This window comes from Erinaceus europaeus, chromosome 16 (assembly GCF_950295315.1).
Source record: "Erinaceus europaeus chromosome 16, mEriEur2.1, whole genome shotgun sequence".
NCBI lineage: Eukaryota > Metazoa > Chordata > Mammalia > Eulipotyphla > Erinaceidae > Erinaceus > Erinaceus europaeus.
Window position 1 is genome coordinate 36890553 of NC_080177.1, and position 26034 is coordinate 36916586.

General features: G+C 39.5%; 1 protein-coding gene across 3 annotated transcripts in view; it reads left to right on the forward strand.

Moving 5' to 3' along the window:
• SLC35F4 (solute carrier family 35 member F4) overlaps nt 1-8663 on the forward strand; it is a 326781-nt gene extending 318118 nt beyond the window's left edge. For 2 of the 3 annotated variants that reach the window (XM_007519245.3, XM_060174914.1), the window contains exons 6-8: nt 179-371; nt 6027-6116; nt 8206-8663. In XM_007519245.3, coding sequence (XP_007519307.1) covers nt 179-371; nt 6027-6116; nt 8206-8447 — 525 coding nt within the window. In that variant the 3' untranslated portion in view covers nt 8448-8663. The remainder of the gene's footprint in view (nt 1-178; nt 372-6026; nt 6117-8205) is intronic. The other variant, XM_060174915.1, reaches the window with a different exon arrangement.
• The last annotated feature ends 17371 nt before the right edge of the window (nt 8664-26034 follow it).

A 26034-nucleotide genomic window follows, 5' to 3' on the forward strand; every position in this document is an offset into this window, starting at 1 on the left:
TGGGTGAACAACCATCTACCACCAGCATTTTAATTTCTTATCCCAACAGCCCATTTGATATCATGAAAACAGAAGACATGGAGGATAAACTCTGGACACTGTATAGCTAAGTTGAACTGACCTTTCTGACCCAAAAGGTTTCTCACTACATGGCTTAAGAGTTTCTTCCCCATTCCAGGTTTTGTTTAAGATGTTCCTTGGAAGTGCTAACTTTGGTGAGGCAGCACACTTTATCTCCACTCTGGGCTTCTTCAACTTAATCTTCATCTCCTTCACTCCAGTCATCTTGTATTTCACCAAGGTGGAACACTGGTCCTCATTTGCAGCTCTGCCCTGGGGCTGTCTCTGTGGTATGGCAGGGCTGTGGCTGGGTAAGTGGTCTCCGGCGTTGCCTTCCATTAACCCTGTTATTTGACTTTTTCTTGAGTAATTCCATTATCATTGTAGTTTATTCCCTTGGGTAACTTGTCTCCTATTTTCTAGACTTGCTGAAGCTAATGCTATTGAATGTTTAGAAGACAATTACTTGATTAAATTATAACTACCCTCCTGGTATAACTTTGGGGAAGAATGTGTGAGCTGGGGTCCCAGGCCTCTCTGTGACACAGGGAGAGAGACAGTGGATCAAAATGACTGGAGTATCTAGTACAAGAGTAGTGGATGAGAAAAAAGGGTGGGTGGAAGAGAGGGAGGAAGGGATAGAAGGACATTTAAGATAGAAGCAAGTTGAAGGAAGTGATTTCATCATTCTTAACATGTCAAGTGAGAAAAAGATAAGGTTGAGTGCCAGATGATCTTAGTCATAGGCTGAACATAAGAAATAAGGGCAGACTGTCAAGGGAGGGGATGGGATACAGAGTTCTGGTGGTGGGAATTGTTTGGAGTTGTGCCCCTCTTGTACTATGGTTTTGTCAGTGTTTCCTTTTTATGAATAAAATTAATGAAAAAAAAAGAGGAAAAAAAAGAAAAGAAAGAAGGACAGAAAGGGAAAGCATAATGTAAAACTTAACTGGGTTTGGTGTATTGCACCGAAGCAAAGGACTTTGTGGAAGGAGGGCAGAAAGGAGATGGGGAGGGGCAGGCTTTGGGGTCCTGGTGCATGATGGTAGAGAAAAGACTTATGTTGGAGACGAGAGTGCTTTGCAGATATCTATCACAGGGAGATAAGAGATTGTACCCATGTGTCAACAACTTTATAGTAAACAACTAACTCTCTCCCCCCCTCAATAAAATGATAAAAGAAAAGTTAGAGAAAGAAGTAGGTCATTGGGAGTCCGACGGTAGCACAGCAGGTTAAGCGCACATGGCGCGAAGCACAAGGATTGGTGTAAGAATCCGGGTTCCAGCCTCTGGCTCCCCACCTGCAGGGGAGTCACTTCATAGGCAGTGAAGCAGATCTGCAGGTGTCTTTCTTTCCCCATCTCTGTCTTCCCCTCCTCTCTCCATTTCTCTCTGTCCTATCTAACAATGACGACATCAACAACAACAATAACTACAGCAATAAACAACAACAAGGGCAACAAAAGGGAAAATAAACAAATATTAAAAATTTAGAAACAAAAAGTAGGTCATTAAAGTTTAGAAAGACACTTTGAGAGGGTTGAATTTTATATTCTAATATTTATTTTTTAGTTTTCAAATATTTATTTACTTATTTGATACAGAGAGAAATCTAGAGAGAAGGTAAAGATAAAGATGCAAAGAGGCAGAGACACTTGCAGCACTGCTTCACCACTTTCAAAGCTTCCCCCCTACAGGTAGGGACTGGGAGCTTGAACCTGGGTCTTTGAGCATTATATGCACTCAAGCAGGTGCACTACCACCCAGCCCCCCAAAAGTTGAATTTTTTAATTCATTTATATTTATTTATTTATTTGCCTCCAGGTATATTGCTGGTGTTCGGTGCCGGCACAAAGAATCCTCTGCTCCTGGAAACCTTCCCCCCCCCCTTTTTTTTTTAATTGGATAGGACAGAGAGAAATTGAGAGGGGAGGGGAATATAGAGAGGAAAAGAGACAGAGAGACACTCTCAGACCTGCTTCACGGCTGGTGAAGCCACCTCCCTGCAGGTGGGGAGCTGGGGGCTTGAACCGGAATCCTTGCGCGGGTCCTTGCATTACGTGTGCTTAACCCAGTGCACCACCGCCCAGCCCCCTTGACCTAATTTTTAAGCAGGTAGCTATCAGTTTCACAGTTGCATTTTAAAAGCCCACTGTCGCAGTGTATGGAAAATGAGTCCAAGATAGGAAGCCCTCCCTAAATAAAAGAAAGTAAAACTGAACTTGGTGGCCTAAGTACTCTGACTACCTGATGGCAAAGAAAGTGTCCCCTCGAGTATTTTTAATGCTCTCTTTCCTAACTTCCTATAACTTGGAAGCTAACAGAGCAACTTAGGGGGTATTGTTGGTGCTATCACCTGATGTGCTACAAATGAGAATAACAAGCCCACTCTTCCACCAAGCAGCCAGACAGCAACCACCACCCAAAGACTCCATGACTATTTACTTAGAATCAAATAATTTTCATTTTGTTGCTCTTTCTTCATACCACCTAAAGTCAGCATCCTCTACCTACCCCACATCCACCACCCTCCTGCCAGACTTAGTCTGTAAGATATCTGCCAACCTTTAGTTGAACTTTTTTATCATGGAGACATAATCCAAAAGATAATCTAAAGCCTCACTAATTCCTGGGAAACTAAAAACCCCTTATTTAATTTTTCCTACATAGGATTAGATCATCATTTTTCTACTCTGGTCCAAAACCCTAAAGGGAGGTTTTCAACATGACAGAAAGATTCGAGGGAAGCATCAAATATTAATTTCTCATTCTCTGAATTCTGTCTTTGAAGTCCAGAAATATGTGTGTGTGACCTCTCATAACCTCTTCTGGATTAAGTAGAAATCAATCGTACTATTTTCACAGAACCAAATCATTCTAATGAAAAGGACCTGGATAACTTTCTGGCCCACAACAATTTCACCAAGAACAGTCAAATTCAACATTTCATAGATCGTCAGCCCCTACTATGTGCACATCATCCATCTCCAGTGTGCTGCAAAATAACCCTTCACTAACACACACCCCTGGCATGTCTGTAACACACTCCTAAACAAGCCTGCTCAAACTGACTGTCAGCCAACCTTGCTGGGCACAACAGTTCTCCATCAAGCAGTTTAGTCTCCATGTTCCACTGGGTGTGGTGCCCCACACTATTCCCACCCATCCCACAGTTCTAGAACTGCTCCATCAGGCCCGTCCCTGACGCACTGCAGTTTTCACTGTGTCAAAGCTGCTCTGTGAACAAAATGAGAAGACAGCTTGATTGCTCACCCCCGGTTTCATATTCTACAGTGCTCCCATTCTTAATTTTTATGCCCACCCCCCCTTTTCCCAAATAGATTATCTTTTGGGGGCTGGACTGAAAGACAGATGTAAGAAAAAGCAGCAGGCTGTTCTGTCAACCACCCACATCTATGGCAACAGCTTTCTCACTTGCTTAGGCTCACCTTGCCTCCGTCTTTCTCTCAGGCTGGCCTATTTTCCAGCAAGCATCTTAGCCCCAATGCAGGTTGTTTTCATGTCTGAAGCCCACTTTAACTCAGACTGAGTGCTATGCTACTGAAATTTTATTGGGCTGTGGAAATAGTTCAATCTCTGAGAGAGTCAATACATGCCTAATTCTCTAGAGAATGTAAATTCAATCCCCAGCAACACCTTGTGCCAGAGCTGAACAGTTCTCTAGTCCTCTAGTTTTCTCTCTCTCTCTCTCATAGTAAATAAACATATTTATTTTAATTAACAAGACAAGGGGATGGTTGATGGTGCACCTGGTTGAGTGTACATATTACAGTGCACAAGGACCTAGGTTTGAGTCCCCCGTCCTCACATGCAGGGGGAAGGCTTTGCTAGTGGTGAAGCAGTGCTACAGGTGTCTCTCTTTCTCACCCCCTCTCCATCTCCCCCTTCTCTCTCTATTTCTGGCTGTCTCTATTAAATAAAGACAACAAAATAAATAAATAAAAATAAAAAAGGATTACAAAAAGTAGAAGACATCTCCTTGACTACATAGTCGATATTCCTTAGTCTGTCAAATGAGTACATAAGTATTTGATCCAAAAAGCTGAGGGAAAGTAGTCAGCACATTTCAGTGAAGCCACCTGGGTCTTGTTGAGTGAGAAAGGCTTGGTTCTCATAAAGATATCAATATTTGCATTCGATCTGCTAAAATATCCAGTTCAGCCAATAAGATGACAGTGAGAGGTCTAGCAGTGTTTGTACTGTTCAAGAAATTACTGATTTGTTAGAATATGTCATATTTGACTTCTAATGTTGAAGAGACAGTTGAGAAACCAGAATTTTCATTTCAACTTCAGCCCTGTTAAGAAAGAGGAGCAGTTACTAATTCAAAAAGGCCCTCTGCCTTGACTGTTACCACTATTGTTTGCAAGGAGCCCAAGTCTTATGAAAATCAGGCCCATTGTCTCTAAGTGGTACCAAGTCTAAGTGGTTTCAGATAGTCAAATTAGTGAGTTTAACTTTGGAATTATATATAACATTAGAATAACAAATACTAACTTTGAGGGAAGATCAAAGCAGGATCTGACTGAGTTTGGAGTAGGGCACCAAAGTAAAATATCTCTGGGTGGAGGGTGGATGCTCAGCATGGGGGCGGGGGGAAGGATGGGATTGGACACGGTCTTTTGGTGGTGGGAATGGTGTTTATGTACACTCCTATTAACTTGAAGTCATATAAGTCACTATTTGGCTAATATGAGAAGGGGGGGAAAGAATAACAAATACTGCTATACTATTTAGGAAAGGTTTTACAACCTTTTGTTCTACAAATAACAGATAACCAGCGACATGGTTGAGTCACCTTCACAAAGATTTCTGAATAGAGAGCATTTTTATACCTGGTAATACTCATATCTACATTCCTTAAAACATTTCATGGAAATGTTGAGAAAGACAACCCCGAAAAAAGGAAGACCAGTATGAAATTATCTCACTTATGAGTGGAACTTAAGAACAAAGAGCAGTAGGAGAAAATATAAAGTGAAACTTGGACTGGGTGTGGCATATTGCACCAAAACAAAGGACTCTGGGGAAGGAGAGAAAAGGACAGAATGAAGGGACATAGGGATCCTGTTGTGTCTCCTAGACACCAATCAGAGAGAGTCGAGTGTTGTGCCTATGTGTTAAAGGCTATACTGTAAACCATTAGCTCCCTAATAAAAATTCTTTTAAAACCATTTGATTGAAATCTACTAGATAATGCCATCATTTAAAATCATTTTTCTTTCAGAAGCATGTATCTTTTCTTATTTTTTGTGGTAGGTAAATGATTATTCTAACTAGCTTTTCATTTTATTAAAAAGGCTCAGTGATATTAAATAAGAACAGCGAGTTGTGCCTTCTGCTGGTTCTCTGAACTTTCAGATTACCTGTGTACAAATCAGAAAGTGGAGTGGCTTGTGAAGATTTAGCAGATTGCACTGAGCACACATTTTTGCTCATTTGATGCTCACCTCAGTAGAGGGCACAAAACAGCATATAATGCTCTTGAATAACTCTTCCTTTAGGAATTAACGCCAAGGTCTTCAGTTATCTGGGAATGTGGCATAATGTAGCAAAGTGACAATGAGATAAGCCCCACACTTCAGTCAACTGTCTGCTTCCAACCTCTGGCTGACTAATCAGCCTGAAGACTGACAAAAAAAACAATATAGGGAATTGATTATTCACCTCTTTGCATATTTTCCAATGCATTCTCTGCTAGTCCATTGGTAAAAGATCAGACATTCAAGATAGCAGAGGAGGAAACATGAAGATTATTAACTCAGGTGAAATAGGCACCAACTGAAACAAAAGTTAGAGGATTAATTGACCAAAGCTACAAGGTATGTTTAGCAAAAATATTGATGTGTGTGTGTGTGTGTGTGTGTGTGTGTGTGTGTGTGTGTGTAGAAGAGTTCAGCATATCAGTCTCTCCTTTAGACTATACACCCTCCTTTATTTTACAGCCTTCAACATCCTGGTGAATGTTGGCGTGGTGCTGACATACCCAATCTTAATTTCCATCGGAACAGTGCTCAGTGTTCCTGGAAATGCAGGTACTTGTCCAATTTGATGCGTGCAAATTGAATTTCCTGCTTGTGCTTGTTTTATACTTTAAGCTGTTTTTTATAGCAATTGTGAATTATGTCCCTTGCCTGGGAAGATGTTTTTTAAATATCATGAAGGTGACAGACAACAGAATAACTATACAACAGATTTAAATTTTACAGCTACAAGCACTGCTTTTACTTGGTCGTGCTTTTAGAATTAAATACCAGATGTATCATTTGGGTTTCATGTAATCTCCCTGACAACCTAATTTCATGGTATTTTTAGAGGAAGTCCTATGGAAACAAAAGGCTTCCTTCCATAGGACTCTCAAGTCAATGTTACTAATGGACATGTCGGAAATGTGCAGGAGGTGAGCTCCCCATCAGACTATCCATGCGGAGCTGCAGAAGCTTCTCCTGCAGGCAGAGCAGATGGCCCTCTGGAATAGATACAGGAGAAAGGGGAAAAAAAGCTATTTTAATTCCATTCAGGGATAAGAGCAGAAACTGTTTTTTAGGATAATCTCTGTAGTGGAAACTGTTAGCAGAACAAGCACAGAAGTAGACTATCTAAGACGGTAAAGTCATCCTAACTTAAAATTACATGATTTCAAACTAGCCATCTTTCTTTGACTCAAGACAATCTGCAAATATTCATTTTGAGCATTTTTTATGTGAACACAGCTACAGATGAGACAAGGAATAAATGATATTGTTGTTCTTTTAAGAAGCTTTTGGCTGAATTTGAAAAAAAGAAAAACAAGATCAATATACATGATAAAATAAAAAACTCAGCAAAGTGATTAATTATCGAATACCAAACTGTATGAGATAGAGTCCAAGAACTACAAAGGAAAGGACTATGTGGGAGGAATGGAGTTAATCAAGAAAGTTCATTCATTCATTCAATAAGTAATTTATAAATGCTCAGGAGCTCTGCCAGTACTGGTGATAGATCCTGAGTAAGGCACAGTCCCTGCCCTAAGCACCATATGATGGGGTAATTATTATGTATAGAGAATTGTTTTTGATAAAGATATTCACTGAATGTTCTTGAAAACACACAGGAGGGACATTCAGGAGAGTTCCTGCAAAGGACCCTAAAGGCAGAGTAATACTGGATGGTTTAGCTTGAGAAGTGGGGTGTAACATGGGAATTCCATGAAAAAAAGAATCACATGTGTATGATCAACAGTTTCACTGCTAGGTACATGCCTCCTCCAAATTAATAAAAAGAACTAAAAATATAGTTGTACTTGAATGTTTATAACAACACTATTTACAATGATTAAAGGGTAGAAGTGCCTAGTGTTCATCAAGAGATGAATGAATAAACAAAATTTGATACATACTAAGGGATATTAGTCAGCCATGAAAAGGAATGAAGTACCAATACACATTCTAACATGGTTGAATTACAATAATATGGTGCTATATGAAAAAATCCAGTCAAAAAGGTCACATGTTGTATGACTCTACTTACATGAATTATCCAGAATAGATAAACTCACCGAAACAGAATATAGATTGGTGGTTATCAGAGCCTAGGGAGTAGGGGAGGGCATGGAGCAGGGAAATAGCTGCTTAATGGGCACAGGGCTTTACTTTGCAGTAATAAGGATGTTTTGGAATCCTATGGAGATTGTGGTTAGATAGCATTATCATGTTTAAAGTGCCACTAAATTCATTTTAAGTGGTTACTTTTAATTCATATGAATCGCACCTCAATTTAAAAAAAAATTAAATATCAGCAAGCAGTGATCCAGACATTAGTAAGCTTGGCTCATCTGAGCATCTTTAGCAGTCCAGTGAAACCAGAGATGTATGAAGAAATGCAGAGGGAAAGCTTTGAGAGATAAACTGCAGAGAGCATTAAGTCAGCTGACATGAGCCTTGAAGGCTAGACACGATTTACAGAGAAAGAATGAAAATCCAGTGAAAGAAATAAATAATGATATGGAAAAACAAACAAAAGGGAAGGTGAGCTTAATAAGTAAGGGAGACTTTGGTGATCTCTACAAGCAGCACTGACTTTGTTTTTGAGGAAGCTTAGAAACAGTCTGAACTTGTGGCTGACTTGACTGTTTTTCCTTAGCTGTGGATCTTCTGAAGCAGGAGGTGATATTCAATGTTGTTCGCCTGGCTGCTACCATCATCATCTGCATTGGGTTTCTGCTGATGCTGTTGCCAGAGGAGTGGGATGAAATTACCCTGAGGTTTATCAACAGCCTGAAGGAAAAGAAGAGTGAGGAGCACGTGGATGATATCACTGATTCCAGCACACACCTGCGGAGCAGGAGCAGGGCCAATGGCACAGTGTCTATCCCACTGGCCTAACAAGAGACACATTTTGAATGCACATGTATGTATATTCTGTGAATATAATACATTTTTTCCTCACTACTTGTACACTCAGATGGCAGTACTAACTCAGAATTTGGATAAGTCATATGTGGAATAATGCCAACAATAAAATTTTACATTTATATGCTTATCAAGGAACTGGTGTAAATAATCATAATAAAATTTTTATTAAACCATATTCTTCCTTGTTCTGTTTCTGTTATTTTGGGAAAGAGTAATTTTTTTGTCTTTAACTTACAAATTCTCCTGAAAAATATCAGATTCTGTTAAAGTATGAACTTGCCATGTTTCTTTTTTCTCAGCTTGAATTGAGACCTCTTAATTTAATCAGAGAATATGGCATAGAAGAAAAATACATGAAAAAATGACAAATGTATGTTCACACACATATATATGTATATTGGGATATATATTTTTATGGGCTTTAAATTTGGAAAATCAAGAAGTAATCACATATCTACAGAGCATCTCCAAGATACACTGAAGTTCCCACCTACAAAGGGCAAGCTTAATAATCAGTGAAGTAGTGTTGCAGGTATTTCTCTCTCCCTCTCTATCTTCCCTTTTCCTCTCAATTTCTCTCTGATCCTATTTAAAAAAAAAAAGGAAAAAATAGCACAGGCACCAAGCCCCAGAGATACCCCTGTCAATAACTAAATAATCAATTATTTTTGAAAGATTTTCTCTAGAGCAACAAAGAAGTGAGGCCAAGTGGTGGTGCTCCTGGTGAAGCACACATGTTACAACGCACAAGGACCCCAGCTTCAGCCCCTTGTTCCCACCTGCAGGGGGAAAGCTTTGTGAGTGGTGAAGCAATGTTGCAGGTGTCTCTCTGTTTCTCTCCCTCTCTGTCACCCCTTCCCTCTCAATTTCTGTCTGTCTCTATTCAATAAATAAATAAATAAATAAATATAAAAAAGAGAAACAAAGAAGTAAAAACTAGAGACTAGGCTTTCTATTTGCTAAGTGTGGTACAAAGGATAAGAGTATTTACAAATACCTTTAATATGAGACAGACATTTGAAAGTGCACACTGGTTGCATAAATGATGTCATTGTCTTATTTCCTGGAGGAGTTATATTTGCTGTCAACTTTCATTCACTCATCTCAATGCATTGCCCCTTCTGGGAGTGCATTCACCAAAATCGCCAATGACCTTTCTTGAAAAATCTTATTGACACTATTATGTCTTTATTGTCTTATCTGCAACAATGACAAAATGATCATTACTTTTTCTTACTCTCTTCTCTTGGGTCTCATTATAAACTCCTGGTTCTATCACCTATCTATCTATCATCTATCTAATCTTATCTATATATCTATTATCTATCTATCTCTTTCCATCACTGGCTACTTCTTTGGAGTCCTTTTCCTGGGTTGCTATCATCACTGTCAATGTTTAGTCCTTAATCTTCCTCTTATTTATTTATTTATTTATTTATTTATTCATTTATTTATTTGCCCCCAGTGTTATTACTGGGGCTCAGTGTGGCACTACAAATCTACTGCTCCTAGCAGCCATTTTTTCCTCTTTTTTTCTATTTTATTTGCTAAGACAGAAATTGAGAAGGGAAAAGAGAGAAAGATAGGCACCTGCAGACATGCTCCACTGCTCATAAATCATCCCCTCCTGCAGGTGGGGAGCACAGATTCGAACCCACATCCTTGCACTTGATACTATGTGCCCTTAAACAGGTATGTCACTGCCTTAGTTATTTGTCTTTCTCACTCTTGCTTTCCCTCTCTCTCAGATCTCATCTTCAACCATAGTTTCAAATAGTATCTATGTAGTTATGAGTTCATTTTTTTTCCTCTGCCTCAGATCTACCCTCCTGAGATTCAGATCTGATTATCCATATACCTTCTGCAGACTTGCAGACAGATGCACCATGGTTCCCTTAAAATTCCAAAATTAAGCAGACATAGTAATTCCTCTCTTTTATTCCCTAAATTAATGGTACCACAATCATTTATGAACTGCCTAAGAAATCAACCTAAGCTTTGACTCCCTTGTCCTGCATCTCTAAACTATGCATACTTGTAGATTCTGTTTTATATTTCTTTTTTCTTAATTTTATTTATAAAAAGGAAACATTGACTAAGCCATAGGATAAGAGGGGTATACAACTCCCACCACCATATCTCCATATCCCATCCCCTCCCTTGATAGCTTTCCTATTCTTTAACACTCTGGGAGTATGGGCCTAAGGTCATTGTGGGATGCAGAAGGTGGAAGGTCTGGCTTCTGTAATTGCTTCCCCGCTGAACATGGTCATTGAGAGGTCGATCCAGACTCCCAGCCTGCCTCTCTCTTTCCCTAGTGGGGTGGGGTTTCCCTAGTGGGGTGGGGTTCTGCCTCTCTCTTTCCCTAGTGGGGTGGGGTTCAAAGCTCCAGGACACATTGGTAGGGTTGTCTGTCCAGGAAAGTCTGGTTGGCATCATGGTAGCATCTGAAACCTGGTGGCTGAAAAGAGAGTTAACATATAAAACCAAACTAATTGTTGACTAATCATGAACCTAAAGGCTGGAATAATACAGAAGAAGAGTTGGGGGAGTCTCCATTGTGTAGATGGCTAGTAGGCATATTTTAGTTATATTCCAAAGGGTCTGTGGCTATACTAGGTTTTTTTTTTTTTTCCCCCGAGCCTGAAATCTGAAATGCAGCTGAATTCAAGTTATTGTCTGGGGAGATGATGTCATGGCTGGAAAAAGGACCAGAAACCTGGTTGAGGAGAGAGTAGCTCCCAAATACAGGAAAGATATATAAGCATTGTTGACAGCAAACCCCATCAATTTGATGTGATCTGGGGCCCATATTCAGCTTAGGAGCCTATGTGATCTCTGTATCCCTGTAGATCTGAGCTCATATTCTGTGGTCATGAGTAGGAACATTCCAAGCTGCCCCTTACCCATCTTCCTCAGGTAGCATAGAGTATGTTGTCCAGCCTCCCTTCGAAGGATGGGACATTCTGTACCATTGTTGATCCAAGTTGAGGGTAAGGTCCTATGAAGGTGAATTTATACACTTCTCAATTATGATGCCTTTTCCAGGCCCTTATCATATCTTCTTTTTTTTTTAGTATCTTACATTATTTATTTTTATTATGGATAGACAGAGAAATTGAGAGGTAAGTGAGAGAGAGACCTAAAGCATTATTTCACAGCTCATGAAGCTTCCCCTCAGGATGTGGGGACCACACCTCCCATCATGTCTTTACTGATTCATAAGATAGTTTCTTGACTGGTATCTCTCCCATTTTTATTTCTTATAACCCCTTTTGTGCCCTGCAGTGCCATTCTGAATAAAACAGTATAGTATCAGCTCATTGTCCTTGAAACAAGGTCCAGTCTTCACTAGAAACACTATCCATGGGAACTTTCTGTGATAATAGTAATGTTACAAATCTGCATTGTTCAGCATAGTAGCTACAAGTAGCAACTGAGATCTTTACATGTGTCCATTGCAACTGAGGTAAACCCCAACTTTATTATTTATAACTTGACATTAGGGTCTGGGGAGATAGCATAATGGTTATATAAAAGACTCTCATGCCTGAGGCTTGGAAGCCCCAAATTCAACCTCTGGCACCACCATAAACTAGAGCTAAGTTATGCTGGTAAAAATTTTTTTTTAATAATAAATTTTTAAAAAGCAGAAATGTTCATATTTAACACAGTAGCCTATGTAACCTCTGAGTCCCTGTCAGTCTGAGCTCATAGTTCATGGTCACAGCTAGGAACATTCTAGGCTGCATTGATTTCAAGACCGATCTTCCTTGAGTGTCCTGGTAGGTTGACCCAGCCTCCCTTTGGAGTCACTACCATTGCTGATCTACACTGAAGGCAAGGTCCTGGAAAGGCCCACAAAAGGGCTTATGATGACATTCCTGATAGAAGTGACCAGTGATGGTGGAGAGAGGGATCTATTAGAGGTCTAGGCCCATCATATCTCTGTGGGAATCTAAGGATTCCCTGACTAGAGTGGCAGATAGACTAGTTTTAACCAAAAAGTCCGTCATTAAAGTGTTCCACTTTCTTGCTTATCCAGCTTTTATAGTTCTTACTTTATCTGACTAGGTTGGACTTAAAGTGGCTGAGGGAAGTGGAGTAGGAAGTAGTAGTGGTAGGTGTCTAGACCCAAGTAGTGAATATTTGATAATTACTTTATAGTGTCTTCTTTAAGTCTTCCTGCTTACTTGCTGAACTTATTAAGTCTAAGTCTACTCACAGTGCACTATTGAACTCTTTTACTTTGCGATATATATATTCCCCCTAACTTAAGGCTACATATGAATATATGAGCCCTAAGTCAGATCAATGGGGTTAACAGTTAATAGTATTTATGTACTCTTCTCATATTTGAGAGCTACTTTCTACCCTAATAAAGCTTTCTAGTCCTATTCTCAACTCTGACACTATCTTCCAAGACAATATTTTTAGTCCACCTGCACATTAGCTGTCAGGCTCAGACAAAAATTACTCAAGTCATGGGCCCCTTGAAACATCCCTAAAATAGACTTCTTACCTTTTTCTCATCCAAAGACCCCTAATTTCATCTGTTCTATTCTAACCTTTACGTTCCTGCTTATTAAACAATTTGCTCTGATGTATAGCTTGTCACCAAGTTGCAAATGCTTCTATGTATTCCATCCTCACTTCCCTGGACAGATATCCTCACCAATGTGTCCTGGAACCTCACCTCTCCAGAGCTCTACCACACTAGGGAAAGATAGAAACAGACTGGAGGATGGATTGACTTGCCAATGTCCATGTCCAGCTGAGAAGCAATTACAGAAATAAGATCTTCCACCTTTTGCACTCAGAAAGAATTTATTAGTATACCTTAATGATGACTCTTAAGTCACAACCAGACCACCCCATAACCTGGGGCCCTAGTCAGGGAGCCCTGATATTCCCACACAGATATGATGGACCTAGACCTCACATCACTCTCACCACATCACTCTCACCACTGTCACTGGTCATCTCCACCAGGAACAACATAATGGACCCCTTTGTCCATTATGTCTATTATATAGGGACCCCTTTGGCCCCTATAAGACCTTGCCCTCAATGTGGATCAATAATGGTAGGGAATGTCCCATTCTCCAAAGGGAGGTTGGACAACATATTCTACCTAAGGAAGATGGGTCCTGAAATCAGTGCAGCCTGGAATGTTCCTAGCTGTGACCACAGAATGTGAGCTCAGACCTACAGGGATGCAGAGGTTACATAGGCTTGTGTTGAATATGGGCCCCAGACCAAACTGGTGGGGTTTACAGTTAACAGCACTTATATACTTTTCCAATATTTGGGAGCTACTCTCTTCCCAGATGCAGCTTTCTAGGCCTTTTTCCAACTATGACACCATCTCCCCAGACAAACTTAGGTCACCTGCATGTTAGATGCCAAGCTCAGGCAAAAGCTAGTAGGGTTAAAGAATAGGGAAGCTATCAAGGGAGGGGATTGAATAGGGAGTTGTGGTGGTGGGATAGTGTGGAATTGTACCCTTCTTATCCTATGGTCTTGTCAAGATTTCTATTTCATTAAAAAAAAAATTGGTCCATACTCCCAAAGGGATAAAGAATAGGGAAGTTTCCAGTGGAGGGGATTGGACAGGAAACTCTGGTAGTGGGAACTGTGTGGAATTATATCCCTGCTATTTTACAATCTTTTTAATCATTTTAAATCACTAATAAAAAAAATAATGGAGGTAGGGAGGCTTGGTGGTGGCTCACCCAGTTAGGCTATATGGTTATAATGCACAAGGACTTGAGTTCAAGACTCTAATCCCCACTTGTGGGGAGAAGCTTCACAAGTAGTAAAGCAGTGTTTCTCTCTCTATGTATCTATCTATCTATCTATCTATCTATCTATCTATCTATCTATCTATCTCCTCTCTCTCCCCTACAGGGTTATTGCTGGGGCTTGGTGCCTGCACTACAAATCCACTGCTTCTGGCAGCCATTTTTTTTTTCCCCATTCTTTTGGATAGGACAGAGAGAAATTGAGAGGGGAGGGGAAGATAGAAAGGGAGAGAGAAGGACACTTGTAGACCTGCTTCAGCACTTGTGAAGCCACCCCCTGTAAGTGGGAATCCAGGGGCTTCACAAGTGCTGGATCCTTGTGTGTGTCCTTTTGCTTAGTCCTATGTGTGCTTAACCGGGTGCACAACCTCTCTCTCTCTCTCTCTCTTTCTCCCCCTCTCTCAAAACTGATTGATTAAAAACAAACAAAATTTAATTTAATTTAAATAGACACATGTGGCTATTGGCTACAATGTTGGACAGGTCCTAGCCACCACATGGAATGTATTATGGCAATGTAGGGTGTTTCAATTCTGTGGCATCACCCTCTCCCCAAGTCAATAACACAATCTACTATAGCTAGATGACACGATACTAACCAAAATAATAGCCTTGACACACTTTAAATTTTATGAGAAGTGTTACAAAATAACTGAAATGTATTATAAGTAAACATGAATTAATTCATTATCTAAGTTGTATTAGCTTTGACTGCTTAAATGCCACATTGGTGTAAACGTTGTTCTCTCCTTGTGTTTAAATTACTGTTAAGTAGCAATAATCACTGACTACCCCACTCCAGCATCTTGCCATTATTTAGGGTGGCATTTAAAATTGCATTTTGACATCTTTAAGAAATGAGTTGTTTTGCTCCTTTGGATGCTTCATTTTTAAAATGGAGTCAGCTACCCTGAAAAGCATTCATTCAACCTTTGACTGATCACTGTAATTAGTTCAATCTATATTAAGAAAACACTTCTGCTCTGATATGCATTCATTTATTCACCCAAAAATTATGTGATTCCATTTCTGGCTCTGAAGAAGAGGATTTTGTTAGACCATCACTAACTGGACTCAGTCCACCTCAGGAGCAGCACTGTCCAGCAGAATTTTCCATGAACACAGAGATGCCTTCTCAGGGTGGGGATAGATAGCATAATAGTTATACAAAAAGACTCTCATGCCTGAGGCTCCAAAGTCCCAGGTTCAGTCCCCTGCACCACCATAAACCAGAGCTGAACAGTGCTCTGGTAAAAGTCAAAGAGAGAGAGATGAGATGCCTTCTCCCTGCATTGTAGAAGAGAGAAAGAACATATATATATATATATATATATATATATATATATATATATATATATATATATATATATATGAAATGCCCTTTGTTCTGGGTTCATCAACCTTTATAGGGAAGTTGTCACCCGACACAGTAACAGCACAACTCAAGAGTATATCTAAGTCACTTTGGTAATGTGTGCACCCTTTAATTTGGATAAAATAGTCATAAGAAAGACAAAAGATGGCAGGGTGGTGGTGCACTTGTTTAAGTGCATACATTACCATACACAAGAACCCAGGTTGGAGCCCCTGCTACCCTCCCATAGGGGGAACATTTCATGGGTGGTGAAGCAGGTCTACAGGTGTCTTCCTTTCTTTCTATCTCTCTATTTCTCCCTCCCCTATCTGTCCTGTCTAGTGAGAGTAGAAGAGGAAAGAAAAGAAAAGAAAAAGAGAAGGAAAGGAAAGGAAAGGAAAGGAGAGAAGAGAAGAGAAGAGAAGAGAAGAGAAGAGAAGAGAAGAGAAGAGAAGAGAAGAGAAAAAAAAGGCCACTAGGAGCAGTTTATCAATAATACCTTTCTTTGCTATCATGCATAATCATTGTGAGACTCACAGGAGGTCATCTATTTCTATCACTGAATAAATGCAGGTGTGCCTGCTATGTATCTAGGGTGTGCCTTGGATGAGCCAGGTTCAGTTGGCTTTAGAAGATATTACGAAGACCTTGACCTTAGGGTAGAATGGCAATACTGAGCTCATTCTGTCTCTTCATAAAAACCAAGCTCCTTCCCAAAGTCCAGGATGGAACAGCTTCTCTGAGTGACAATTTAAGGACAAAGGGCATCCACAATGTAGCCCAACTCTGCCCTTACATATGCGACTTTGGCTAATTACTAACCTTTTTCTGTCTCCTTGATTTCATCATCATTAAGAGAAGGATATGGATACCTATCATTTGAGCTGAGTATTAAGTAAAATTTACAAGTTGAAGAGCTTAACACACTGCTAGATAATCCAGCAGTAGTAACTTGAGTTGGGGTTTCTTTCTCTTTCTTTCTCTCTTTCTCTCTTTCTTCCTTTCTTTCCTTCTTTCTTTTTTTTCTCCCTTCCTTCCTCTCTTTCTTTCTTTTGCCAAACTGGGGTCTTACAAATGCATTACTTCACCATTCTAGGTTGCTTTTTCATTCAGAGAGAAAGAGAGAGAGAGATCACAGCACTAGAACTTCCTCCAGCATCATAGTATCTCCCAAGTGGTGCTGGGTTCAAGCCTGGAACTCTGCATGGCAAGGCAGGTGTCCTATCAAGTGAATTTCCTTCCCACCCAGATTTTCATCTTTCTATATGCCTCCCCCAGGTCTCTATACAGAGCAGCTAGCCAACATTATACCTAGCAGTCAGAGCATATGGTACCAAGAAAGGGATTTTATCCAAAAATAAACCAAAAACAAAAGAAGCCTGGCATGAGGATTGTTCAGAAAAAGCGCAAAGAAAGAGCATGGCATTTCCACTTGCTGTCACCCTTCAGCATCCAGCCTCATCATGGCATTCTTGCCCAGCCACTGGAACTAATTGCCTGACAAAAAGACAGACTGGCGACTTTAGCTCTGAAATTAAAATCACTTCAACCACGTCCTGATCGCTTCACAAACAGATTATAAGCAAATCAGTTTTGCTCATCCAGGCTCTTCACGCCTGTTAATATTGTGCAGGCATGTTGTCAGGCTCCACCAGAGGACAAATGACTTGGAGAAGGACAATGCAGGTGGTAAAAGTGTGAGAACAGTATCATCGGCCAAGCATTTGAGTGTTTCTGTTATTTAAATACCCATCTTTCTTAGTAATTCATAACCCCCTATCACAAGTACAAAGAATAACCACAGCCAGTACAGGCAAAGCTGACTTGTCTGGCATGCTAAGAATAAGAAGTCTCTATTAACTTTAATTTCTGGATTTGGGGGAGAGGGTTGTTGTTTTGCTTTGTTTTCCTTGTCCCACCACACCTGTAGCAATTGGATATGAATAAGAACAGGAGTACACAGGAGGTGAAGTCATGGGTGTGTAAGTGCTAAGATCTCAGAAATAGAAAGTCCCCTGTTTATTTAATTGAGGTGGTTAATGCCTTACAGTGCATTCATTGGCATATGCATGTTATGTACCAGGCCCCCAAAGTTTGTTTCCTCTCCTCTCACCCCTTCCCTCCCTGGAATTTGCTTTGGTGCAATACGCCATGTCCAGTCCATGCTTCACTCCTTTCCCGTCCCTACTTTATTAAGTCCTGCTAATAAGTGAGATTGTTTGATATTCTCCCTTCTCCTTTTGGCTTATCTCACTCAACATGATGTCCTCAAGTTTTATCCAAGAGGATGCAAAGGAGACAACTTCGTCATTTTTAACAGCTGAAAAGTATTCCATTGTGTATCTATACCACAATTTTTTTTAGCCACTCATCTGATGTTGGAAAGTTCTTTCAAAGCTCTGACTAGTCAGTGTGAGACTGCCCTCCCCACTCCCATGCCCCACCCCCACTGCGCTACAGAAACAAAGGCAACTTGGTCACTGTTTGCTGGAGACAAGAGTATTAGACTTTTTAGAAGCTTGAAGGAACTTAAGAGCAAGAATTCCAACCTGAGCTCCAGGAATGTAGGCTACTTTGTTAACAGCTTTATTGTCTTTACATATTAACATGAGAATATTTTTTATATCAGGTTAAATATTGTTAAAATGAAGCTCACTAGATAAAGATTTTGGGGCCAGAAAAATATCTCACTCAGACAACTACTTTTCATGTCTGCAACCCAGGTTCAAACCTGGCCCTCATGGCATTAAAGGGAGCTTTGATGCTGGGGTCTCTTTGACTCCCTCTGCCTTCTCTGTCTCTAAATATCACAAGCAACAAAAAATAAATTTAACCCAACAGGTCAGGTGACTCATTTTACCTTTTACCACTTACTTATGTATTTACTAGACATTTGAAAATTATGTACATGTCTGGCTTTTGTATCCTGCATTAAATTTTGTTGGGTATATATCGCTTTACTGTGACAGAAAACAAAAATTTCGGGTTTTCACATGTCTCTATATGTGAGATGACGAGCACAGTGACATAGTTACAATAGTAAAAGAAGTGTCATACATAGAGTAAAAAGGTTATAGATCTGGACTGTGCTGATCTAATCACACTGTTTCTATCATTAGGTTCCCTTGATTTCTCTCTAGTCACACAATCAGCTGCAGCAAGTCAGATTTCATGGAGATGAGCAAGTAGCCATTCTTATGATTTATTAACTCCTTGCACTTTCAGCAGTATCATGAATAATTTGGGTTGTACTTAACATAGAGAGAAAAGAATACAACAGTTCGTTTTTCCATCAGCCAAACCCAGTGACTTTTTTTTTTTTTTGCCACTCAGCTATTATTTGATTGATCAACCTCTCAGTTAAACATGTTCCTGGGTGGAAATATAGTTGATGATTAAATTCAATTGGAATGCCTCAAGAATCAAAACATTCACATTGAAGAAATCGAGAGACGAAAGGAAAACAGAGGGGGAGAGAAAGATAAACACCTGCAGACCTGTTTCACCACTTGTGAAGTGACCCGCCCCCCACCAAGGACCTTACACCAGTCTTCAAGCTTTTGCACCATGTGCACTTAACCTGCTGCACTACCTCCTTCCCCTGAGGATGAATATGGGATGATCTCCTCACACACAGAACTTAATAAACAAGAACAGAGAAGGGAAAACATAAAGTAAAACCTGCACTGATTGGGTGTATTGCATCAAAGCAAAGGACATTGAGGGAAAGGGGACAAGGAGAGGTAGGTGGCAGGAAGTGGCTTTCAGGTCCTGGTCCATGATAATGGACCTAATTTGGGGAGGAGAGTGTTTTACAGACACCTCTTTTGGTAAGATGAGAATGGTACTGTTGTGCCAACAACTATATAGCAAACCATTAACTTCCCCCCAAAAAATAAATAAGTAAATTTTTAAAATCTCCAAAAAGAAAAAAAAAAAAAGAAAAAGCTTCAGCCATGAGTATGTTGTGTACAAATATTTAATTTGTAAGAAAAAAAAAAAAAATGGCCAAAGGGTTTGGAGACCCAATAAGAGTGAGATGGGGAGAATACAGGTCCATGAAGGATGATAAATGACATAGTGGGGGTTGTATTGTTAAATGGGAAACTGGGGAATGTTATACATGTACAAACTATTGTATTTACTGTTGAAACTGTGTAAAACATTAATTCCCCAATAAAGAAATAATAAATAAATTAATTAATTAAAGAGTGAGGTGGAATTAAATTAATCAAGATATTGCAAGAGGGATCAGTAATGACAGGAAACCAAAGAAATGGAAGGTCCCAGACTTGTAACCTTGCATAGCAAAGTATGACTTTGGGTAGCAAAGTCATAGTCATGCTATTGACTGAGTGTTAGGTTTGTCAGCCTTCTCTACTCCTCTGTTTCCTCCTCTAGTTCACTGCAATCCAATTACACTGAAATATTTTACCACAGCCACAAAAGTAGGGCATGGGGGTCTTTTTAACAACTCAGATAATTTCTCCTATATTGGGTAACAGTGGCTGACTAAAGGCCCTCTTCAAAGGGAAAATTATTACTGAATTTAACATGTGTGGAACTGGGTATGGGGGGAACCTTGAATGTTGTCTAAATAATTCCTTTAAATGGTATGAAAAAAATTTATATAAAATGATAAAAAATAATCAAATTAAGAGAATGGTAGTAGATGTTTCAAGACATTGCATTTTTTCAATTGAAGAAATTGGTATTATGATATACTCTTCAGTAATTTCTACAAGTTTATTGTCATTTATACTATAATAGAATTGTTTATAAGCTTACTCTCTGCCAATTTGAAAAATAACTTACTGTTCTGGAAAACTGGAAGTCTGATAATCACTGGTTGAGTAAACAAAAGCTTGTCTGCACTGTGTGTCCTGGGTTGAATTATGTCACTTTGGTCAACTGAGGAATTTCATGTCTGAGAACTCTTTGCCTTCTTATGTCAGTTTAGAATGGAGCAGTAGGAGAATCTGTTCAGAAGATGGAAGGAAAACTAAAACTGGACTAATTCTGTCAGATATGTTGATACCGACATCTAGGGAGATTTCATGCTATCCTGGTTTTGAATGTCCAGTTCTGTTTCCCACCTGATGACCCCACAGTCACTCCCAGATGATTGGCTATGGACTACATTGGGGGTAGGAGGATGGGGGGAGGGGGAAGCAAATGAGAGTGGAGGTATCCAGAAGGGTGCTGTTAGTTAAGGTGAAGCAATACTCATCCATAGACCTCTGCAAGAACTCCCTGCTCATTGTTCCACTTTGGCAGCCAGAAGTGCTTGAACTCTCAAATGGCCTGTCTGATGAAGCCATTTCTGATCTTTCCATTTGCTGGCCTATGAGATCTTTCATTTCCAAAAGCTCCTTTTTCTTCTCTCTGAGCGATTTTTTAAATTTCTTTATTGGAGAATTAATGGTTTGCAATCAACAGTAAAATACAATAGTTTATACCTGCATAACATTTCCACATAACAATACAATCCCCACTAGGTCCTTCTCTGCCATCATGTTTCAGAACATGAACACTCCCCTCACCCCAGAGTCTTTTCCTTTAGTGCAGTACACCAACTTAGGTCCAAGTTCTGCTTAGAGTTTTCCCTTCTGATTTTATTTTTCACATCTATCTATGAAGGAGATCATCCTATATTCAACCTTTTGTCTCTGGATTATTTCACTTAAAATGATATCTTTGAGCTCCATCCATGGAGTAAAGAAGGTGAATTCACCATGAACCTGAGACTTTGGTGCCTTTGTAATAAGAGTCTCTTTGCATAACCATTATGCAATCTGCCCCTGTTAACATTTCTCAGTTTTCTACATAACAATTCAACACCTATCTAGGTCCTCCTCTGCCATCATGTTCCAGGACCCTCCAACTCTACCCCAGCATCCTTTATTTTGTGCAATACACCTGACCCAGTCCAAGATCTGCTTTGTGTTTACTGTTCAACTATTTTTTTTTTTCGTAATTGGATTTGTTTCATTGAAAATGCCTTTAAAATTTAGATGGAAAAGTTCTGCCAATATTTTCCTCTAAGTATTTGGTAATTTTTGTTCTAACATCCAAGGGGTATTGAAATCCCCTACTATTACTGTGTTGCTGTTAATATATTGCAACCCTTTTAGTAGATGTTTGATGTATTGGGTCTAGGGCTTGGGACCCTTGGGGTGTGGGAGTCTCTTTGCATAATCCCTGTGCTATGTCTTTCTCTCCCCCACCCTGTGTTATCTCTAGGTTAGGAGTAAATAAATTAAAAAATCTACTTATAGTTAGAAAGCCTGCAGGCTCCCATAGCCTACAGGGAAGATAAAGAACAAAGAAGGGTGTAACAGCCAAAGTGCTTCACCTCAAGGATTGAGATAACATTGCAACAACTGTTAATTTCCATAACTGTGAACTTCTTTAAGTACCTTAGACACAAGTCAATCCAGGCAAGTGTGTCTAGTGGATTGAATAGTACTAAGAGAGGGACCTCATAACACACCATATATAATGGTTAAACCAAGAAGAAACATTGGAGAAATGAACCAGGACAAAAGCCAAGTTAAAATTCCCCCAAAAGTAGAAGTGTGTAAGAATGAGGACAAGATCCAAACACTAATTGAAGTGTTAGTCACAGGAGTGAGAAAAGAGTTTGAAGTAGTTTCATCAGAAATGGGGAAACAACAAATAAGACTCTGAAAGAAAATACTATCTTGGGGTAATTAGAGAGCTGAAAGCTGAAATAACTGACATTGTTTATATTAGCATAAATTAGTTTGTATATAATGTGCATATAAAACATGATCAAAGTTATAATAACTATTATTCTCTGAAAAGAATATCTGTACATTTTACAAATAAATTACTTTTGTTACCAATTAACAGGTTAAATTAAAACAATATCTAGAACAAAAAGCAATTGTAGGTTCTGTTTTGAAGTATTCAAGTAATGCCTCTTTGGGAAGCATCAATTAACTACCTAGAAATAGTTATGATTTATCTTTAGTTTTACCATCTGTAATATAAGCTAATTATTTTTGTTTTCTCAGTATAATTGTTTTTAATTTAAATCTCCCAGCTTGCCATGAATTTGTGTGTCATTCTGTATATAGGCCACTCATGTGCCACAATATTAATGTCATTCACTTTTTTATCTTTTCTTTACATTCTGCTCTGGTTTCTTCTTGTCATGTGTGATATGTGTCCATAACATCTATTATATACACACTGTTTCCTGTGTGCCACCTGCTCCTTCAGTCACACCCCACAATGTTTATAATTACTTTTTCTAGTGATACTAGAGAAAAAAAGTGCTTAAGCTGGCCAATGTATGTTACTAATCTCTATACATTAGTGTGCCTATGGGTCTGTATACATGTATAATTATATTCTTACTTGGGGATAAAAACATTTCGGAGAAATTTTAGAGTAAGCTATTTATTTAAAGGCCTTCACCTTACTAGAACAGGTATTTGGTGGTCAGCAAATATTTGTACCCTTGCCCTGCCATTCCAAATATATCATCATTTGGTTTGGAATTTTTGGTGAACAGTTAATGATTGACATAGGCAGGATCTTGATGCAGCCAGTGCTAGTATGGGGCCCAATATCTAAGTCTTATAGACATGTTCCCTCTTCTAGAATTAGGGAAAATGAGTCACTTACAAGTAGGATGCAGCTAATGCTTGCAACATAATTATTTCGCTGAGCTTGGCCGCCTTTCTCTCTTTTTAGTACACTTAAAAATATTATATTCTAATTATATATGTTAAACTTTAAAGACTAAAATGTTTTCTGATTCATTTCTTTGATGAGCTCTTTGGTTATGTACTTCCCTTTGATAACCTAGGTACTAGTGACTCAGTCTGTGGTAAGAATACTCCTAACAACTGGATATTTATAAACATTAAATATAAATTGAATGCCCCCTCTTCCCTCTCACGTTGAGGCTTACCCTAGAGTAGAGACATTTGACTCCAGGGATTCGATCACAGGCTTGTAGCTTCACATCCAATGACTTAACCTCTTGACCACATCCATCTGCCATGCCGGGAGAAGGTTTCTAGTTATCTTAGCTTCTATCCATAATCATGAAAACCTGCAAGGACCCACTTCCTGCTTCCACTCAGACCTTTCAGATTTATTTATAAATTATAATGTATTTATATTTATAAACATTAAATATAAACTGAATGTCTGGCAATGCCTTACCTGAAAGAGTATCTGTGTATGAGCCTCAGCATTACATGAGATTATAATGGATGGCTGTGGGGAAGATCTACAGATGGTGAACCTTGCTGCGATGTCTCCTCTCTCCTTCTCTCTCTCTCTCTCTCTCTCTCTCTCTCTCTTTCATCTCTGTCTATTGAATTCTCTATCAGAAATTTAAAAATAAAGATTAAAAAAGCAGTGGAATTAAACATCTACAGAGGCTCAGTGCTACACAAAGTTGTCAATTATTGATTGTGTTCAGAAAAATTAGCAGTATTTTTAATATTACTCCTTCTGCTTTTCCTCTCTCCCATTAACCACACACATGCATCACATACACACATCTCTGAAGCCTAGAAAGCCTGAGATGTGGGTGCCTGCCTGACTGGGATCTGGTGAGACTTTTCTTTGCTTATAGAGGTCACCTTCTTAGCATCCCTTTAAAAAAGCAAAAATATCAGGGGAGGGGATGGGATATAGAGATCTGGTGATGGGAATTGTGTGGAGTTGTTCCTCTCCTATCCTATGGTTTTGTTAATATCTCCTTTTTTAAAATAAATAAATAAATTTCAAAAAATAAGATAGAAGTTTCTAAAGTCATGAAATAAAATCATCAGCCCTATGTAGTATAGGAAAAAAATACTGACCACTGAAGGAAATTGGAATATTAACAGAATAAATTGCCTTTGAAAAAATAAAAAAAGCAAAAATAGCAAAAGTATTAATAGGAAAAAAGAGGAGAAATGATGGGGTACATAGGGATGGTTTGAAAAAGTGGAGTATATAGGGATGGTTTGGTCTTTGTGGTGATATGGAATGGAAAGGGAATAAAGAGGGAAAGAGTGAGATGGAGAATGGAAAACATCTGAAAGGTGTGAGTGGAAGCAGTAAGTGGGTCCTTGCAGGTTTTCATGATTATGGATAGAAGCTAAGATTACTAGAAACCTTTCTCCGGCAAGGCAGACAGCTATGGTCGAGAGGTTAAGTAGCTGGATGTGAAGCTAGAGGCCTGTGCTTGAATCACTGGAGTCAGATGTCTCTCTCTAAGGTAAGCCCAAAAGGTAAGCCCTGAAACCCACCGGGGGGAGAGAGGGGATAGGGACTGATAGGAAGGTTGGAATTCTCCTGCATACTCTTGCCACATATCGCTTGACCACAAGGTTGGCATGCCAAGGAAAGACTGAGATGAGCTTCCAGGGGAGTCAGCCATCCATGCTCAAACACACATCGGACCCACAATATAAGTTTTTTCTTTCCTCTGAGCCTGAAATCTGATATGCAGGTGGATCCAAGTTATTGTCTGGGGAGATGATGTCATGGCTGGCAGAAGGGTTAGGGAAGAGAGTAGCTCCCAAATATGGGAAAGGTGTTTAGATATGTAAACCCCATCAATTTGATATGATCTGGGGCCCATATAGCTTAGGAGCCTATGTGACCTTTGCATCCCTCTAGATCGGAGCTCACATTCTGTGATCATAAGTAAGAACATTCCAAGCTGCCCCAATATTGACCTACCTTCTTCAGGTGTAGCATAGAGTATATTGTCCATCCTCCTTTCAGAGGATGGAACATTTTCTACTGTTGTTAATCCAAGTTGAGGGCAAGGACCTATGGGGAGGCCCACAAATATTGTGCTGTTCCTGATAGAGATGACCAGTAACAATGGAGAGAGGGATTTAATTGAGGTCTAGGACCATCATGTCTGTTTGGGACTCCCGAAAAGGGCCCCAGCTGATGGGGTGGCCTAATAGTAACTAAAGATCATCGCTAAAGTATGCCAGTCTCTTGCCTTTATTCAGCTTTTGAAGTCCTTAATTTGATAAGGTTAGATTTGGAGTGATGGAAGTGTAATCGGGAATAGGTGAGGAGGGTATCTAAGTCTAAGCAGACATTAGGCAGTTTATACAGACTCAGTGCAGACTATTATGTACTTTTGCTTTCAGATATATGTTTTGCCCTAATTTATGGATACATGTGAACCTATTCTCTATCTCACAGGACGTGGTCTATATCTAGGTTTTGGGACTTTGTTAGGAAGTGAACCATCTGGAATGGTGGACATCTCTGGACACAGTCTGAAGTGAAGCATGCTGAGGTGATACTCATTGCATTGATTAGGTCGGAATCGGTAGATGCAATATCATTTGGTATGAATTGAGAGAAGCATGAAGGAAAGTGAGCCCTACGCTAGAGGTTG